Raw genomic sequence first — 15,877 nt, forward strand, 5'->3', positions numbered from 1 at the left:
TTCTGTTACTTGGGGATGGAGTGCTTAATAATTGCTGCTTAAATATTATTGTTTGAGGTGCTTCAAATCCACAGGAATAGGGAAGATGCCGGGGCTGCTTTGGGTGATCAGCTCTGGTTGTTCCTGGCTTAATTCCAGGATACATCCCTCGGTTCCCCCTTTCCTCCTGACAGCTCTTTACTACACAAGTCTACCTCACTTCAACATGGCGGCCCACAGGCCTGAGTGACTACATGGGCGCCGCCATATTGAATCGAATTTAAATCATTTAGAGAAAGGCAGAGTTCAGCAGAGCGCCATGTTGAATACTGGCAAATTTCCGCAGAGAAGCCACTGTTGAGCATGGGCATATGGAGGCGGAGCCTAAGAAATTCCACAGGGGCAAGGAGGGAATCCAGAAAAAGGAAGTAGGTGGAGTTGTATTTCCTGTGACTGTGTGTGTGTGTGTGTGTGTGTGTGTGTGTGCGTGCGCGCGCGCGCGCGCGTGTGTGTGTGTTTCTGTGTGCGCGCTCAATCGCTCAGTCGTGTCCGAATCTTTGCGACCCCATGGATTGTAGCCCTCCAGGATCCTCTGTCCATGGAATTTTCTGGAGCGGGTTGCCATTTCCTTCTCTAGGGGATCTTTGCCACCCAGGGATCCAACCAATGCCACTTGCACCTTCTGCATTGGCAGGCAGATTCTTTACCACTGCGACATCTAAATGACCACTGTCTGGAAAGAGCATGGGTGAGGGGCTGGTGAGTGCAGGGAGCATTGCGGTGGGGATTTAGTTAAGAGGTGTCGCTGCTGTCTGTGATGAACAATGGGGTCAGAGATGGAGGCCGCCAGTGGATGGAATAATAGGGGTCGGTGTGGTCTTGATGGTGGCTTCCGGCGGGATTGGTGGGGTCGGAATGGTGAATCCCTGGAGACATGGGGTGGGAGTGATAGTGGATGGTAGAACTCCAGGCGGAGTGATGGGATCTGTGGGATCTTTGTTGTTGGATCGGTGGGGAGGTTCCTGGATTCTGTGGGGGGAGGGTAACTGTGGGGCCTGAGAAATGAAGGATCTGAAGGGGAGAGATGGTAGATGGTCATTAATATCCTTTCTTTTTTCTGCTTACTAGGTTGTTTCTATTTCTGATTTTTAAAAAATTATTGATGGAAATAATAAATAATCATAATAGGAGTAGAAAAGAGTTTTGTTAGTATTGTTTGAGCCAAACTGAGGACTGTAGCCCAGGAAACAGCTAGGAGGCTCTGAGGAATTGCTGGGTTGGAGTATGGTTTTCAGCTTAGCCTTATAAACTTATCAGAACAAAGATCATATATCAAACATGACAGGGATACATTCCTTCGACGTTTTAAAGCAGCTAGATTTAATACATATACAGTGAGACTGCAGGACCATGATTCCTGTTAAGGAGATGCTATAAGAAGGGAGTTACTTATTCTTATCTTCCAAACACCTTAATGGTTAAAGCAGATGTGCTGTGTATGTTCACACAAAGTTCAGTCTGAACCATGTGTAAGCTAAAACAACTTCTCCATGCCTCAATATGTGAAAGTTTTCTTCATGGTACACTTTGCTAGAGATTTAAAAATATATCGTCATGTGCTTTGTATCCCGGTTAGGAGCTACATTGTCATTCCTAGTTATTTATGTATCATTTTTCTTCCTTTTTTTTTTATTATTAGGAATATCAAGATTTATTTTATTGGTCATTTTGAAGTATTCATTATGTTTATACTCTCTACTATATTTATATTAATTTATCTTTTTAAAAAATGTTTTCTCCCCACTCACCCATTTCCCCCCATTTTATGTAACTGTCATTTTTTTCCTTATTTTCCTAATTTTATACTGGATACATTTAGGGGTATGATATTTCTTTTATATGCATCTTTATTTTTGAAGTGTATAATTTCAGTTTGATGTTCCACTTTGATCCTGAGTTGTTTCTTTATTCCTGAATTATTGATATGTTTCATTTATTTTTATTTTTATTGTATTTTCATAGACTGTAGACTGCAAAGTCTCAACTTTTAACAATTTATCAAGCTTTTCCTTTTTTTAATTTTATTTTTTACTGAAGGATAATTGTTTTACAGAATTGTGTTGTTTTCTGCCACACCTCAACATGAATCAGCTATAGGTATACATATATCCCCTCCCTTTTGAAACTCCCTCCCCTCTTCCCTCCCCATCCCACCACTCTAGGTTGATACAGAACCCCTGTTTGAGTTTCCTGAGCCATTCCTATTCCTATTGGCTATCTATTTTAAACATGGTAATGTAAGTTTCCATGTTACTCTTTCCATACATTTCACCTTCTCCTCCCCTCTCCCCATGTCCATAAGTCTATTCTCTATGTCTGTTTCTCCATTGCTACCTTGTAAATAAATTCTTCAGAGCCATTTTTCTAGATTCTATATATGTGTGTTCAGTCAGTTCAGTTCAGTTCAGTTGCTCAGTCGTGTCCAACTCTTTGCGACCCCATGAATTGCAGCATGCCAGGTCTCCCTGTGTGTTAGAATACGATATTTCTCTTTCTTTGTGGCTTAAAGGCAAGCTACACAAGTTACAGTGAGCTTTGTTCAATGGATATAAGAGAAAGCATATTTTCTGTTTGTGTGGTATAAACCTCTCCTAATATATATTAAATATAGCTTGTTGGTATTTTTCAAGTCTTTCTTTTCTTATTTTTGGTCTACTTGATTCATCATATTTCTAAAGAGTTGCAGTAATAATTTTTTACTAGTAATTCACTTTGTAGTTCTATGTGCTTTTTTACTAGTTTTGTTTGCATGTATTTGGGGGAAAGGCATGCATAAATATAATGGTTAATGCATTTTGTATTTTTTAAAATTTATTGGATGCTATTATTATAGGATCTCGCTTTTCAGTGAAAAGCAATTTCAACCTTGAATTTCATTTTGATATTTATATTGCTATCCCAGCTTTCACTTTCATTCGGATGACTTATCTTTGCCCAGGGCTTTATTTTGTATTTCTATTGCTCTCATTGTTTAGATCTACTCCTTGCAATAAATACAGTTTGGTTTTTTCAGATCTAGCCTATGATCTAGTCTTTGTCAGTAGATAATTTTACCTTTTCAGTTTGGTGTAATACCAATTTTATACCTTTTTACCCAATTTTATACCTTCCATTTTAATGTTTACTATTTATTTTAATTCACTGTTTTCTGCTTTTCTTTTCCTTTTTCATTGGATTGATGAAATTTTTGTTCATTGTTTCCATTCTACACCCCAAGATAACTTGTTTTTTTCCTGAAATGTTTTGTCATATGATAGTGTTGTTACTTTTCCCTTTGATTACATTCTTATATCATCATCATTGTCCTTTTCAATAATTATATATCTTACAAAAGTTATTGCTGAAAAATATATTTCTGTTTGCTACTTCTCACCTGATTTATTTTACATTTATTTGGAATAGTTTTGTGGGTTTTTTTTTTTCTCAGATAATGGTAAGAGATACTTTGTAAGTGCTTTAATTTTTGGAAGTGTCTTTGGCCCTAACAGAGAAGTTGTCCTTTAGATGCTATTTCTGATGTCACTTAGCTTTCATTACTGCAGATGAGGCATCTTGATTTTTTAAATTCTTTCTCTGTAAATAATCTGTTCATTCCCTTGCACTTCAGATTTGGATGTGTTTTAGATTTTAAACTTTATCTTTAAAATTCAGGAATATTCATAGATTTGTTCACTGATTGAGTTCCCAATTGTTTGTGTGTGTATGTAAATTTGTTAGGAAAACTAATGGTATAGATCTACTGTGTGTGGATAGTGAGAGGAGTCCTTGGGTGATTTTTCACGGCCCACTGAAGGTCCATCTAGTCAAGGCTATGGTTTTTCCAATGGTCATGTATGGATGTGAGTTGGACTGTGAAGAAAGCTGAGTGCCGAAGAATTGATGCTTTTGAACTGTGGTGTTGGAGAAGACTCTTGAGAGTCCCTTGGACTGCAAGGAGGTCCAACCAGTCCATTCTGAAGGAGATCAGCCCTGGGATTTCTTTGGAAGGAATGATGCTGAGCTGAAACTCCAGTACTTTGGCCACCTCATGAGAAGAGTTGACTCATTGGAAAAGACTCTGATGCTGGGAGGGATTGGGGGCAGGAGGAGAAGGGGACGACCGAGGATGAGATGGCTGGATGGCGTCACAGACTCGATGGACATGAGTCTGAGTGAACTCCGGGAGTTGGTGATGGACAGGGAGGCCTGGCGTGCTGCGATTCATGGGGTTGCAAAGACTTGGACACGACTGAGCAACTGAACTGAACTGAACTGAATCTTTTGATATTCCAAATACTTGGTGTTTGTTTTGTTGCAAAAGCTCCCGTTTACTCTGGCTCCTCCCTTATCTCTTCAGAACAGTCCCTTTTAGCTGTCTGAGGGGCAGTATCCTGGACTTAAGTCCTCAGTAAGTCTACTAAATAAAAATAATCCTCACTTTTTAGTGTAAGAATTTTTTTTCAGTCAACAGTAGTAATAAAGGTGTGGATGCCAGTTATTGATGCAGGCGGGATTGTGATATAATAAATATGTATTTTGATTTTCATCCACAGTTCCCAGCACAAAGCTCCTAACACCTTTCTAATTTCCTAAGTGATAAGAGTTATAGGGGGCCTCTTTTATTTCTGTCTCTTGACATAGCACCAGAAAGATAAAGATGAAATTAGTGGGGTTTTTGTTGTTGTTATAAATAATAAGTACCTTTGAAACACCCCTGAGTTTATGTTAATGAAATGATGTTTGAAAAGCCCCTAGTGAATCACTCAGTGGAGGCTGTTTGCCAGGGGAACCAAGCAAGTTCTTAAAGTTTTAGAGATTGAAGTTGAGTAGGAAGTTGAATCACCAATGGCTAGTTATTTAATCAGTCCTCTGTACATAGTGAAGGCTTCATAAAAACTCGAAAGAATGGAGTTTGGAGAGTTTCTAGGTTGAACATGTGGAGATTCTGGGAGAGCAATGCACTCCTTCTAACATATCTTGCATATTCATCTCTTCTACCTGGCTTTTTCTGAATTATATTCTCTTATAATAAATTGGTAATCTAATAAGTAAAATATTTTCTTGAGTTCTATGAACTACTCTAGAAAATTAGTGTAATATGAGGGAACCTTGTCGGACCATCTGATTGTAGCCAGTTGGTCAGAAATACAAGTAAGAGCCTGAACTTATGGTTGGCATCTGAAATTGGGGTGGGGACAGTCTTATAGTACTGAGTCCCTAACCTGTGTGAATAATGCTAAAACTCTAAGTAGATGGTGTGAGAATAGAATAAAAACACACAGGAGTTTTTCCTTTTCAGCACATGGGATTGATTGATGTAGAGTCAGGGCCATGGGGTACAGTTATTGGAGGCTCTGTGATCAGGGACTATAGAATGAATGATTACGATCTTGTAGAGAGAACAGTGGTGGCTTGAAGCGAGATCTTTGTTCCCTGGCCAAGAATTGAACCTGGGTGAAAACCAGGAATCCTATCCACTCCACCAGCAAGAGGCAGAAGCAGAGTTTCTCTGGCTTTTGCCCTATTTGAAAGCAAAAATGTTTAAAGGAGGCAAAAACTGTAAAAAGCAAAACAAAAACAGGTATAAAGTTTATTATTAGAGACACAGGATAACATGTGGTAGAGTTTGTTTAGTTAAGACATAGCAAGGTAGAGATACATACCTGGAAAGAGTGTGGGCATCCCCACTAGCGAGGAGGAGCACGATAAAGAGAGTTAAATCTTTTATATAGGGCAGTTCTTCTAGGTTTTTGTCTGTCTTTGGCCAGTTATCTCACTTTTTTTTCCCTCATAACTGACCTGACCTAGGTCCTCCCTCATATGTGTGCACATCTTTTTTGCCAAGGTGGGTTCCAGTGCAGCAACCTATGGGAAGGTTGACACCACCTCTAATGGGGTGGTGCTCCCTCCCTTTTTGACTGCTGAGGAAACTTTCTGTGCATGTATAGATAGGGAGATGTCCTTGACCTCAAGAATGAGAAATATGTGGTCTCTTTATCTGAGCAGGACTCAGCTCCTCTCTGCCACAGCCAGGACTGCTATCCTAAAGTATCCACTGGAGGCAAAGTGCAGGTATTTAACTTGTTCCTATTGTTATTTCTACCTGGAAGTGTAAATAGGAGGCTGGCTGTAAATGTCTAACCTGGAGCCCATCTATCTCATGCCTCAGTTGGGGCATGTGAGCAGTAGAACATGGGAACCAGTGATTCTGATCTGTGAGTAATGGCTGTTGGGGTGAGGTCAGTGTGCAACGATTGGCAATTGGAAAAGAAAATTTAGGAGTGGGAGTGCGGAATTGAGTGCCAGGGATGGGGATGAAAACTAACCAATCTGATCACATGGACCACAGCTTTGTCTAACTCAATGAAACTATGAGGCATGCCATATAGGGCCACCCAAGATGGACAAGTCATGGAGGAGAGTTCTGACAAAATGTGGTCCACTAGAGAAGGGAATGGCAAACCACTTCAGTATTCTTGCCTTGAGAACCCCATGAACAGTATGAAAAGGCAAAAAGATGAAACTGAAAGATGAACTCCCCAGGTCGGTAGGTGCCCAATATGCTACTGGATCAGTAGAGAAATAACTCCAGAAAGAATGAAGAGACAGAGCCAAAACAAAAACAACACCCAGTTGTGGATATGACTGGTGATGGAAGTGAAGTCTGATGCTGTAAAGAGCAATATTGCATAGACACCTGGAATGTTAGGTACATGAATCAAGGCAAATTGGAAATGGTCAAACAGGAGATGGCAAGAGTGACTGTCGACATTCTAGGAATCAGCAAACTAAAATGGACTGGAATGGGTGAATTTAACTCAGATGACCATTATATCTACTACTGTGGGCAGGAATCCCTTAGAAATGGAGTAGCCATCATAGTCAACAGAAGAGTCTGAAATGCAGTACTTGGATGCAAACTCAAAAACAACAGAATGATCTCTCTTCGTTTCCAAGGGAAACCATTCAATACCACAGTAATCCAAGTCTATGCCTTGACCAGTAATGCTAAAGAAGCTGAAGTTGAATGGTTCTATGAAGACCTACAAGACGTTCTAGGACTAACACCCAAAAAAGATGCCCTTTTCATTATAGGGGACTGGAATGCAAAAGAAGGAAGTCAAAAACTACCTCGAGTAACAGGCAAATTTGTCTTTGGAGCACAGAACGAAGCAGGGCAAAGGCTAATAGTATTTTGCCAAGAGAACACACTGGTCTTAGGAAACACCCTTTCCAACAACACAAGAGAAGACTACACATGGACATCACCAGATGGTCTATACCGGAAATTACCTATAATTTTCCCGTCATCCAAATGTTATATCTGTTAACATATTAATATATTTCTCCCAGATGATTTTCTCTGTGTGCATGAATGCATTCATATATGTGTTCATGTGTACATACACACATTATTCAATGAAAATGGACTCATACTGTTTGGTACATCTTTTTATTTTTACTTACCATTTTATTTTTCTATAGTACTTTAATTTTACATAATATTGTATCCTATGGGTGCCCTGTAAAGTATTTAAGCTGTTCATAATTATTGGGTATCAAGATGTTTCTAACTTTCTTTTTCTTTTTTTGATATTAGCCACGCTTTGGTAAAACTCCTGCATTTAAATCTTTGTACAGTACAGGATGATTTTTTTTGTGATACGGTTCTAGAAGTAAGTTTTGGGGTCAGGTTCATGGACAGTAAATGACATTGACACAGTTCCTTCTCTTATGTCCCTCTGTCAATCTGTTTTCTCAGATCTCTGCCCCTTTCCCAGAAGAGCCAGAAATGACCAAGTCCCTGGTAAGTTCTTATTTGTTCATTTATTTATTTGCTGCTTTCCTTACTTTTCAGTGAGTTTTAGAAGGTATCTATTAACCCATATAGTGAATGGACAAGCGTAAATAAATAAAAACTAAGATCAAAGACAGTAAAAAGAGACTATCAACTCTAAGTCAAACTTGGATTATAGGTATATGTGAGTTGTATGACTTAACAGTTATGAACTTTGAACTACAAAATTGTCTCTGATCTTCATGAAAGACATAGCAATAATGGAAATGAAATACATGCTTTATATTGTTAAAAAGTAATTTATTTCATCTATAATAACTACTTCCTGACTCTTGATATTTGAGAAAATTTTTGATAGATTTTTTTTACTTTATATTTTATATTGAAGTATAGCCAGTTAACAATGATGTGATAGTTTCAGGTGGACAGCAAAGGGACCCAGTCGTACATATACATGTATGCATTCTCCCCCAAACTCTGCTCCCATCCTGGCTGCAACATAACATTGAGCAGACTTCCTTGTGCTATACAGTAGGACCTTGTTGGTTATCCATTTAAAATATAGCAGTGTGTATATGTCAATCACAAACTTCCTAATTGTTCCTTCCCCGTATTCTTTCCCCCATCCCACCCTGCCCTGGCATCTAGGTTTGTTCTCTAAGTCTGTGAGTCTGTTTCTGTTTTGTAAATAAGTTCATGTGTACCAATTTTTAGATTCTTAGAAGGGGTATCATACACTATTTATCCTTCTCTGTCTAACTTACTTCACTAAGTATGACAATCTCTAGGTTCATCCATGTTGCTGCAAATGGCATTATTCATTCTTTTTAATGGCTGAGTAATATTCCATTGTAATATATATACCATATTTTCTTTTTCCATTCCTCTGTAGATGGACATTTAGGTTGCTTCTATGTCTTAGCTATTGTAAACAGCACTGGAACAAACTCTGGGGTGCATATATCCTTTTGGACCATGATTTTCTTCAGGAATATGCCCAGGGATGGGACTGCAAAGTCATATGGTAGCTGTATTTTTAGGTTTTTAGAGAAGCCACCATACTGTTCTCCATAGTGGCTATGCCAATTTGCATTCCCACCGACACCGTAGGAGGGTTCCCTTATCTCCACACTCTCTCCAGTGTTTATTCTTTGTGGATTTTTTTGATGATAGCCATGTTGACTGGTGTGAATGATATCTCATTGTAGTTTTGATTTACATTTGTATACTAATTAGTGATGTTGAGCATCTTTTCATGTGCCTCTTGATCATCTGTATGTCTTCTTTGAAGTAATGTCTATTTAGGTCTTCTGCCCATTTTTTTGAGTGGGCTGTTTGTTTGGATTATGTTAAACCTCATGAGCTGTTTGTAAAGTTTGGAGACTAATCCCATGTCAGTCACATCATTTGCAATCCCAATCGTGGGTTTTCTTTTCATTCTGTTTTTTGTTTTCTTTGTTGTGCAAAATCTTTTAAGTTTAAGCTGGCTCCATTTGTGCATTTTTGTTTTTATTTCCATTATTTGGGGAGACTGATAAAAAAATATTGCTACATTTATGTTGAAGATTGTAGTGCTTATTTTTTCTTCTAGGAGTGTTATAGTGTCTGGTCTCACATTTAGGTCTTTAATCCATTTTGAGGTTATTTTTGTGTATGGTATTAAAGAATGATCTTTTTTCTTTTTTCTTTTTTTTTATAGGTAGCTGTCTAGTTCCCCCAGCACCATTTGTTGACGAGACTGTCTGTCCAACATTGTATTTTCTTGCCTCCTTTGTCATAGATTAACTGAACAAAGGTGTATGAATTTACTTCTGGGCTTTCTATTCAGTTCCATTGATCTATATTTCTGCTTTTGTCAGGAAGTCTGATTCCTCCAGCTTTGTTTTCCTTTCTTAAGATTGCTTTGGCTATTCAAGGTCTTTTGTGTCTCCATACAGATTTTGAGATTTTTTTGTTCTGTGCTGTGCTGTGCTTAGTTGCTCAGTCGTGTCTGACTCTGTGATACCATGGCTGTACCCACCAGGCTCACCTGTCCATAGGGATTCTCCAGGCAAGAACACTGGCGAGGGTTGCATTCCTTGCACCTGGGGATCTTCCCAACCCAGGGATCAAACCCAGGTCTCCCGCATTGCACGCAGATTCTTTACTGTCTGAGCCACCAGGAAAGCTGTAGTTCTGTGAAAAATGCCATTGGTCATTTGTTCAGGATTGCATTAGATCTGTAGATTGCTTTGGGCAGTATATTCATTTTGACAATATTAATTTTTCCAGTCCATGAACATGATATATCTTTTCATCTGTTTGAGTCTTCTTCAGTTTCCTTCATCGACACCTTATAATTTTCAGAGTATAGGTCTGTCTTTAGTCTCCTTAGGTAGGTTTATTCATAGGTAGTTTATCCTTTTGATATGATTGTAAATGAAATTGTTTCTTGAGTTTCTCTTTCTGATCTTTTGATGTTATTGTATAGAAATGCAACAGTTATTTTGTGTGTATTCATTGTGTTACCTGCAACTTTACTAGATTCACTGATGAGATTTAATCGTTTTGTAGTAGCATCTTTAGGGTCTTCTATGAACAGTATCATGTCATTTGCAAACAGTGACAGTTTAACTTCTTCATTTTCAATTTGGATTCCATTTGTTTCTTTTTCTTCTCTGATTGCTATAACTAGGACATCCAGAACTATGCTGAATAATAGTGGTGAGAGTGAACATCCTTGTCTTATTCCTGATCTTAGAGAAAATGCTTTCAGTATTTCAACATTGAGTATGACGTTAAGCAGTAGATTTGTCATATATGGCTTTTATTATGTTGAGGAATGTTCCCCCATGCCCACTTTCTGCAGAGTTTTTATCATGAAAGGGTGCTGAATTTTGTCTTTCTGCATCTCCTGAGATAATCATATGGTTTTTATTCTTCAGTTTGTGTGTTACATCGATTGGTTTTCAGATATTGAAAAATCCTTGCATCGGTACATGAGTCCCACTTGATCATAGTGAATGATCTTTTTATTGTATTGTTGGACTTGGATTGTTAGTGTTGTGTTGAGGATTTATGCCTCTAACATTCATCATTGATATTGGCCTGTGCTTTTCTTTTCTTGTGGTATCTTTGTCTGATACTGATCACAGGGTGATGGTGGCATCAGAGAATGAGTTTGGAAGTTTTCCTACAGCTGTTATTTTGTGGAACACTTTCAGAAGGTTAGGTGTTTTGTTGCTGTTGTTTTACAGTCAGTAGGTCATATCCGACTCTTTGTAACCCCATGGACTACAGCACCCAATCTCCTCTGTCCTTCACTATTTCCTGGAGCTGGCTCAAATTCATGTCCATTGAGTTGGTGATGCTAGCTAATCATCTCATCTTCTGTTGACTGCTTCTCCTCCTGCCCTCAGTCTTTCCAGCATCAGGGTCTTTTCCAGTGAGTCATCACTTTGCATCAGGTGGCCAAAGTATTGGAACTTCAGCATCAGTCTTTCCAGTGAATATTCAGGGTTGATTTCCTTCAGGATTGACTGGTTTGATCACCTTGCAGTCAAAGGGACTCTCAGGAGTCTTCTCCAGCTCTACAGTTCAAAAGCATCAGTTCTTTGGCACTCCCTCTTCTTTACGGTTCAGCTCTCCCATCTGTCCATGACTACTGGAAAAATCATAGCTTTGACTAAAGGACCTTTGTTGGCAAAGTGATGTCTCTGCTTTTTAATATGCTGTCTAGGTTGGTCATAGCTTTCCTTCCAAGGAGCAAGAGTCTTGTAATTTCATGGCTGCAGTCATTGTCCACAGTGACTTTGGAGCCCAAGAAAATAAAATTTGTCCTTGTTTCTACTTTTCCCCCTTCTATTTGCTATGAAGTGATGGGACCAGATGCCATGATTTTAGCTTTTTGATGTTGAGTTTCAAGCCAGCTTTTTCAATCTCTTTCACCTTCATCAAGTGGTTCTTTAGTCCTCTTTACTTTCCGCCATTAGAGTGGTATCATCTGCATATCTGGGGTTGTTGATAATTCTCCCAGCAGTGTTGATTCCAGCTTGTGATTCATCCAGCCCAGCATTTCACATAATGTACTCTGCATATAAGTTATACGCACAGGGTGAACATAGCCTTGTCATATTCCTTTCCTAATTGTGAACCAATCAGTTGTTCTATGTCTGGTTCTAATGACTGCTTCCTGATCTACATACAGATTTCTCAGGAGACAGATAAGGTGATCTGGTATTCCCATGTCTTTAAGAATTTTTCACAGTTTGTTGTGATCTACACAATCAAAGGGTTTAGTATAGACCAGAAGTAGATATTTTTTGGAATTCTCTTGCTTTCTCCATGATCCAGTGAAAGCTGGCAATTTGGACTCTGGTTCCCCTGCCTTTTCTAAACCCAGTTTTTACGTCTGGAAGTTCTTGGTTCATGAACTGCTGAAACCTAGCTTGAAGGATTTTGAACATAACCTTGCTAGCACGTGAAATGAGTGCAATAGTGTGATAGTTTGAACATAGTTTGGCATTGCCCTTCTTTGTGATTGGAATGAAAACTGACCTTTTCCAGTCTTGTGGTCACCACTGTGTTTTCCAGATTTGCTGACATATTGAGTGCAGCACTTTACCAGCATCATCCTTTGAAATAGCTTAGTTGGGATTCCATCACCTCCACTAGGTTTGTTCTTAGTAATGCTTCTAAGGTCCACTTGACTTCACACCTCCGATGTTTGGCTCTAGGAGAATGACCACATCTTTGTGGTTATGCGGGTCATTAAGACCTTTCTTGTATAGCTCTTCTGTGTCTTCTTGCCACCTCTTCTTTATCTCTTCTGCTTCTGTTAGGTCCTTTCCCTTCTGTCCTTTATTGTGCCCATCCTAACATGAGATATTCCCTTGATAGCGCCAGTTTTCTTGAAGAAGTCTCGTCTTTCCCATTCTATTGTTTTCCTCTATTTTGTTGCATAGTTCATTTAAGAAGGCCTTCTTATCTCTCCTTCCTGTTCTCTAGCACTCTCCATTCAGTTGGGTATAGTTCTCATTTTGTTTCGTGCCTTTTACTTTGCTTTGTCCCTCAGATTCCAGCTTCTCAAAGGTAATCACTCTAAACGCAATCAAACTAATTCTTTTGGTATTTACATTCCTATGTCTAAATCACATGTTTACATTGGTACCTCTTGATTTTCAGTTTTAGGTAGTATCTACTGACTTAGCACAATGGAAAATAAGGATTTAACTCTCAGACATTTAAGGCTTCAGCACTTATATGCACATTTCTTCTTCCCCTCCTTCTAATACAGGTATATCATAATTTGGGGTAAATCAATAGACTGTATTTATTAATATGTTTATTTTAATTATATTCACAGTTGAACCATTTCTTTTATCTTTTATGCACTGTTTCTTATTTTACTTGGAATTAATTATTGTTTGGTTTAATCATTTGTTTCATTTTCCATATCTGGATCACTAAATCAACTCCACAGTCTTCCCATGTATATAAATATCTTTACAATATGTTAAAATTATTACACAATGATAGTTAACACCAATCATAAATATTAATATAATGCCTACTGTATGCTAGGCATTATAAACACACACACTCTCTCTCTCAACTGATTTAATCACATCCCCTTTGAGGCATCTATAATCATTATCCTCATTTTACAGAGAAGGAAGTAGGCCCACAGAGAAGTTAAGGAAATTGCTCTGGGTTGCGCTGCTAGTAAGTGGTGAAACCAGGAGTAAAACCCAAGCAATCTGGCTCCAGAATACAGGCTATTTATTTCAGCAGTTGAGAGAAACTTCCCTTGGAGTTCTTGACATTACCAAAGTTGTTCTCTATGTGATTCTCATGCACTGACTTGGGGGTCTTCCTTTGGCAGGCTGCTAGGAATTCCTTTCGTGTCTCTCAAGTATTGGATCTCTTGTTTTTTGGCTCTTTCTTGAGTCAGGCTTTCATTTTTAGAAAATATTATCCAGAAAATATTGTATGGCAATTAGGTTTTTTGAGACCTTGCCTGTGTAAAAGTATTTTTATTTGACCCTCAGTAATTTCATAGCTATTTCTAGATTGTAAGTCATTTTTACTCAGAAATTGTAAGACATTCTTTCTACTTTAATCATCCCACCTTTTCTTACTGCATGTGATAGGAAGATCCAGATAATAAATTTGTGTTGCTTTAAGTTTGCAGTAATTTGTTGCAGCAGCAATAGGAAAACACTACAAATTTTGGTACCTGGACATGGAATGATGCTGTAACAAATACCCCAAAATGTCAAAAGACTTTGGAATTTGATAATGAGTAAAAACTGTAAAACATTTGAAGCATATAATAGCAAGAGCCTAGATTTTCTTGAACAGACTGGTAATAGAAATATTGTTGTTAACTCTGTTAGAGAACTTAGAAGAAAGTGAGGAGCACAGTAGGAAAAAAACTATATTGTTTTAGAGAATATCTCATTATTTTAAACAGACTGTTGACAGGAATACGGGTGTTAAAGGTGCTTCTGGTGAAGACTCAAGAAGGAACTGAGAAAGTAGGGGAGGGAGCATCTCTGGTATATAGTAGCAGAAAGCTTAGCTGGATTTTGTCCTGTAGTTATATGGAAAGCAGATTTGTCAGTGATGGACTTGTGTTTTTCTCTGAGGTGATTTCAAGTAAAGGATTGGAGATGTGACATGGTTTCTTTTTCCTGCTTACAATAAAATATGAATATTAAGCGATAGATTGGAGGAAGAACTGTTAAGCAAAAAGGAACTAGACTTGATGATTTGGGGTATTTGGGGGCTATCAAGATTACAAAAGATGCCGTAATTAGTTTCACTGTAGGAAAGTATGTTCTTGAGAGAAAGTCAAGGGTGTAGATAGATGCTTTATATATGAATATTTTTCTAGGTTTTTAGGTGTTTAGCAAGATGAACAGGGTAGAATGCACCTTACTAAATTTTTTTAGCTGGACGTCTCAGTCTTTGGTGTTAACTTGATTGTTTAGTTTATTTACATTTAATGCAATTACTGATATATTTGAATTTATATCCAGTTTTATTAGTTTCATATTTGAATTGTCTGTTTAATACTATCTTTCCACTCTTTTCTTGACTTTCTTTTAGATTGGTCAAGTTTTAATTTTTATTTTGTTGCCTTGTTTGTGATGCATTCTTTTGTTTCCCTAGATATTATAATATCCATCTTTAACTCATTATTATCTTACCCCCTTCTTAATAGATGCTAAAACATCTTAATTCCATTGACTGCTTCTCATTTTTACATTATTATTTTTATGCATTTGAATTCTACATATGTTTTAAACTTCACAAGATATTATTATTATTGTTTTTGCATAGTCTGTATTTACAGTTTTATAAAGTGGGATTTGAGAAACTTTTGGAGTCTTTGAGTTGATATCATTCACCTTTCCTTTTCAACTTTTGCTTCTGCCTCATATTCTTCCTCTTTATTATCTCAGACAACAATATGTTTTTCCTTTTCAAGGTGTTGTACATGTGATACATCTCGTGCTCTTGTGCTTATTTTTATTTTAAAAAACCTGTGTTGTTCAGTTTGGATATCTTCTGTTTGCTTGTCTTCCATTTCAGTAATTCTGTTATTCTGCTATTAAACCCCTCTCAGTTCTTAATTTTAGATACTGAATTTTTCAAATTTAATTTTTTTTAGTATAAGTTCCATTTCTCTGATGAAATTCTCCACCTTTTCATCTAACTCCAAAATCCTGTAAGACTATTTCTATTGAATTTTTTCCCTGTGGTTTTAGATATTTTGTTCTGTTTTTTGATAGGCATTTCTTTTATTGTATCAAAACACATATAAAGCATTGTCAAGGATCTAGATTATGGTATCTTTCTCAGTTATTTAACTTATATGCAGAGTACATCATATGAAATGCTGGGCTGGATGAAGCTCAAGCTGGAATCAAGATTACTGGGAGAAATATCAATAACCTCAGCTATGCAGATGACACCACCCTAATGGCAGAAATCAAAGAGGAGCTAAAGAGCCTCTTGATGAAGGTGAAAGAGGAGAGTGAAAAAGCTGGCTTAAAACTCAACATTCAAAAAACT

The 15,877-nt window shown here is 37.7% G+C and overlaps 1 protein-coding gene across 14 annotated transcripts in view; it reads left to right on the forward strand.

Annotated features, from left to right (window-relative positions):
- Positions 1-310: 310 nt before the first annotated feature.
- ZNF484 (zinc finger protein 484) overlaps positions 311-15,877 on the forward strand; it is a 57,168-nt gene continuing 41,601 nt past the window's right edge. For 8 of the 14 annotated variants that reach the window (XR_009599141.1, XR_009599147.1, XR_009599142.1 and 5 more), the window contains exons 1-2: positions 333-738; positions 7,781-7,825. Coding sequence is in view for 3 of the 14 variants with exons in the window: in XM_004004083.5 (XP_004004132.1) it covers positions 724-738; positions 7,781-7,825 (60 nt within the window). In the remaining 11 variants the exon portion in view is untranslated. Of the gene's footprint in view, positions 739-6,024; positions 6,091-7,780; positions 7,826-15,877 lie in introns of those variants that run through there. The other 6 variants (XR_009599145.1, XM_012116216.3, XM_042243021.1 and 3 more) reach the window with 3 other exon arrangements.

This window comes from Ovis aries, chromosome 2 (assembly GCF_016772045.2).
Source record: "Ovis aries strain OAR_USU_Benz2616 breed Rambouillet chromosome 2, ARS-UI_Ramb_v3.0, whole genome shotgun sequence".
Lineage (NCBI taxonomy): Eukaryota > Metazoa > Chordata > Mammalia > Artiodactyla > Bovidae > Ovis > Ovis aries.